Here is a 5,003-nt window from a genome sequence, read left to right on the forward strand (position 1 = left end):
AAGGGTGTTTTATGTTTCGAGCAAAGTTTTTCAGGAACAGGAGACAGAGGAAAGTCCAAAAGAAAAGGAAGACAAAGGAAAAGAAAAAAAAAACCCCACCAACAATCCACATTTGTAGTTACATTTGGGAATGACCTTTTTTTTTTTACTTTCCTTTGCCTGTGAGCATAACGACGTTGTCATTGTGGGAACAGAAGTTGCAAAGGGTGATCAATTCAGCCCAGGTGATGTTGGTCCAGAAGGATCCTTTTTTGAAATTGAATTGGTCGACTAGTACATTGCAGTCGTGCATGAACAAGTCCATATATATAATATATATCTGTGTGTGTGTATACTATGTTACACAAGTTATGACACAAACCAGCTAGTATTTATGATATATTCCAAATTATCATATGTATAGTCAGCTGAGAGGCAAGCTAGCTATCATATAAACTATAGTTTTGAGATATATATTTATTTATATATATACATGTCCAGCTATATATAAACTATGTTTGTAAGTTATCCTATATGCTATGCAAACTCTAGTTGTGATAGTCATACTCCAATTCTGATAAATGGATAGTTCAATGCAATCAATTTACCATAGAGACAAACTAGAGTTTTCTATAACTCACTAATAAATACATGAGGATATCAAAACAAACAATAATGGCACATCAGTGAAGAAAGGGTGGGAGAAAGAAGTTGAAGGGTGAGGAAACAAGTGAAGAAGGGGAGACATAGAGAGAGAGAGAGAGAAAGTACATACTCTGTCCTGTTTCTCACTCTCCAAAGCCGTGCACCTCTCTTCCAGAGCCTGTTTAGCCCCTTGGACATTGTTTGGAGGTCCTGTCACTTTAATAATGTTGCTTTTTTCTTCAGGTGGTGGCACAGTGATGCTGACTTCATGATCCTCCATCATCTTGCGCACATCTTTACCCTTTTGACCAATGATGAAACGGTGGAATTCAAATGGTACTTCCACTTCCAAGGTGATGGGGACCAGAGCCTAAACAAAAACAAAGAAACAAATGAAGAAATCGGAAGAGACGAAGACAAACTGATATTTAGCAAATCCTTAAACAAACAATTTTACTTACGACATTTGATGGCATCAAAGACCCATGGGAAAATTAGACAAACCCCAATTTCAGAATAAAAATGTTTTTAGTGTATTAAAGGATATGAGAAGCCAAACTACACCTGGGGGTGATTTTTTGAGACATTTTTGGGGATAAAATATGTTCTATATGCCATCAAATATGGAGTGTATACATACATACATATATATGTTTATGGTGCCACAAAAAAGCACCCAGTACACTGTAAAGTGGTTTAGCATTAGGAAGGGCATCCAAGTATAGAAACTATGCCAAAACAGACACACGGAGCCTGGTGCAGCCCTCCAGATTGCCAGCTCCTGCCAAACTGTGCATCCCATGCCAGCATGGAAAACAGATGTGAAATGATTATGATGATGATGTATATATCTGAGTCTAACTTCCAGGACTCAGAGTTGGTCGTTTCTGATCATCAGCTGCTAAGCCAAGCCTGGCTTCCTTTTGAAATATCCACTGACTGAATATTTTTTTGGAATATGAAATGAAACTTTGAAAGAAACACTTATCTTTATGTTCTTCTGTTTGAAAATCTTTGTGAACAGGACCAACAAAGATATCTTAATGATTATCACTATACCCTAGTCACATCTACATCACAGTGATATCAGTGTATCCTAGTGACAGATCAGGTATTCCAGCAATATTAGTGATATCATATAGATATTGATATGTCCTATGACATGTATATAGGACATTGTTTAAGGATTAGCCAACGGATTTTGAGATCTGATGACAAGTGAAGCTTAAGGTAATCCCATAATCCAGCCTTATCTAATTTCAATACATAGATATAGATAGATAGATATCAGTATATCGGAGTGATTTCACAATGTCCTAGTGACATCATCATCATCTTCTGCAGTTTCTTGCTGAACGATCTGCACAAATGATTTGTTTATAGTGATCAAATGTTCACGCTGCACATTAGCTCATTAGCATCAAATTGTCATTACCTGTACAGGTGCAGAGTACATCACACATCAAGTGTCAAAGTGGTCACAGAGGAACATGAAATGAAATGGTTTATTCAAAAACACGACATCGCCCTGTCCAGTGCCCCTGGACTGGCTCTTGTGCGGGTGGCACATAAAAGACACCATTTCGAAAGTGGCCGTTTTCGTGCGGGTGACACGTAAAAGCACCCACTACACTCTCTGAGTGGTTGGCGTTAGGAAGGGCATCCAGCTGTAGAAACTCTGCCAAATTGGATTGGAGCCTGGTGTTGCCATCCGGTTTCACCAGTCCTCAGTCAAATCATCCAACCCATGCTAGCATGGAAAGCGGACGTTAAACGACGATGATGATGATGATGATCTCACAATCCCGATTGTAACACTAACCACCAGGCCACATGCCCTCATCATTATAGTCGTAATTATCAAACAGTGAAACAATACTCACCAGTAATGCCTTTTTAGCTTCTTCACAGTTTTCTGGTTTGCCAGTGATGAGAATTACGTCGGTCTTGTTAGTGCCAGATTCCAGAGACGATTCCACATTTGGAATCACATCTCCATTCGGGATAGCAGTAGATGCATCGTCTTCAGGAGGGGTAATTGTGACACGCTCTGCAATGAGAACAACAGGTTAGGAGAATGAGGGTTCATACGAATATACACGTGCGTGCAAATACACACACACACACACACACACATATACATCGTATATACAGTTAGATGTACAACTAGTACCATATGAGTCAGAGTTTCAGATAGATGGTCATCATCCAGTCAGCTTCTAGTATAATGGTTAGTTAACCGCTGGGCTTAACAGTGATGCTAGATATGTTATACAGAGCCAATGTTGTGGAAAATTACAATAAACATTAGTATAAGTATTTAGTTCCTACAAGTGTTTCACCATTGGAGTTATTTGGAACTCAGCATTGGATGTTCTGAATGCATTTGGAACAACAAAGGAACATTTTTTATGAAATTTCGTTTCAGAAGACTAACGAAAGATAACTCAAGGAGACTTCAATGAAAAACTAAAACAAACTCAACACGTTCTTAGTGTTTCTTTTCAATACAATCTTAAGAAATCCTTATGCCCCAATGAATTAAAGTGTTGGGGAGCCTCAGCACCAGCCATGAGCAACCTGTGGCCCGCATGACTTTCTGAATGACAAGTCGATGAAAAATTACCTTGGATTTTGTTTTAGCAGTGTGGTCTGCCTAATGATGAGGCATGTCTCATGTGGCCAGCTTCTCAAAAAGGCTACCCAGGCCTGCTCTATGCAGTTACCTGATCTGCTAAAAATAACGGCAAAATCTCTCATAAATTACACCTATGCTCTTTAAAAAAAAAAAGAGTACACGGTAATGTTGCCTACCTGAAACTATGTTTGAAACAAGTCAGGATGGCCATAGTTGGATAGCCTTTGACCAGTGTTGTGCTGGTGCCATGCAAAAAGCACCCAGTACACTCTGTAAAGTGGTTGGCATTAGGAAGGGCATCCAGCTGTAGAAACCATGCCAAAACTGGCAGCTTCTGGTCTTTATCAGCTTTTGTTAAACTGTTCAACCCATGCCAGCATGATGATGATGATAGTTCTGCATGAGCTTAAGAACAATAACAACATAATTCACAAGGAAGAGAGAGACTTGGATACAGCTTGCTTGTCAGTTGAAAATTCTGTATACCAGACGCCAATAGGTTTCAGGGGTTATCAGGAGAAAATGTACATCATTTCAGGGCCTTCCTCTCGACAGCTTTGAAGAGCACTGCTCCCGCCTCCTCCTCTCATTGATGTGAAGTCCCATCTACTGGACTGACTGACAAGTATTTGATCACAAATTCTCTTTGGAATCCACAGCCCCCTTCAGATTGTGCAGTGACACAGGCTTGACTGACCACAGAGGTAAACAGGGACGTCTCTCACACCCACACATCACCTCTTCAAACAACTTTCAAAGATAATCTAAATCTCAACCACTTTTTGCTTATGGACCCTTTTGATTTCTCTTTTAATCTACTGGACCTCCATAGTTATTCGATATATTTTTTAAAAAAATCCTACTGTTTTCTTACAATAAAAAATTAAAATATTTGGCATATTGTAGAAATTTATTGCACATAAATTTCAACAACATCTCATGTGCCCCTACCCCGCCCACTGGCCATGTGGACCTTGGTTGAGGACCACTGACCTAAAGCTGGCCCAAAATATTAGTGAGACAGATTCATAAAAGTTGCAAGCTTGAATAAAATATTTATATTGTAGTTTGTATGTAATGGGAGTTGTTGGTTACCAGAGGCCAGTCACTGGTTCACTACAGCTATAAGAGCAAAAAGGACAAAGAAGTATAATTTGGGTGAAACAATTATCACAAAGGGGTATTTGAAAGAAAAAAAAAATTTATAGTTTTGTTGCCAAGCTGCCAATGTTTGTTGTAAGATAAACACAGAGCCACACACACAAATAAACATATGCATACACAAACTGAAACACACAGGCACACACAAGCCCAAACACATACATACACACAAACGTGAAATTCTTTACCTCCATTAACCGGACGATCTGGAAATTTAATTCCAACATCAAATTGACGGGTTATTTCTTGCACCTTCTGCCCCCTGGCACCCATGACGGTACGATGGTATTTCTGTGCAATCACACATTCGACAACAACTTGTGCATCCTACGAAAACAAAAAACAAGAAATATTGTAAAAAAAAAAAAAAAGATAAACTGTAATTCTTTAAAATAAACTCATTCCTGACATTCAGAAGAACTAATTAACATCATTTATTTAATTAGATTTATGCCTGTATTTCTCTGGCTAAACCACTGGCATTCTTGGCCCCCACACCTCCTCCCTGTTCACTATTATAGGGATGGAAATGGCTAGCTGCAAGTGTGAGCCCTGTAAGTCAGAGTGGCTGTTCCAGCAC

The 5,003-nt window shown here is 39.1% G+C and overlaps 1 protein-coding gene across 1 annotated transcript in view; it reads right to left on the minus strand.

Annotated features, from left to right (window-relative positions):
• Positions 1 to 5,003, minus strand: part of LOC106872584 (vigilin) — a 59,969-nt gene that overhangs the window by 6,056 nt on the left and 48,910 nt on the right. Inside the window, exons 19-21 of the mRNA XM_052976915.1 lie at positions 4,612 to 4,750; positions 2,508 to 2,674; positions 755 to 994 (exon numbers count right to left, since the gene is read on the minus strand). Coding sequence (XP_052832875.1) covers positions 755 to 994; positions 2,508 to 2,674; positions 4,612 to 4,750 — 546 coding nt within the window. The remainder of the gene's footprint in view (positions 1 to 754; positions 995 to 2,507; positions 2,675 to 4,611; positions 4,751 to 5,003) is intronic.

Source organism: Octopus bimaculoides, chromosome 26 (genome assembly GCF_001194135.2).
Source record: "Octopus bimaculoides isolate UCB-OBI-ISO-001 chromosome 26, ASM119413v2, whole genome shotgun sequence".
In the NCBI taxonomy this organism is placed as follows: domain Eukaryota; kingdom Metazoa; phylum Mollusca; class Cephalopoda; order Octopoda; family Octopodidae; genus Octopus; species Octopus bimaculoides.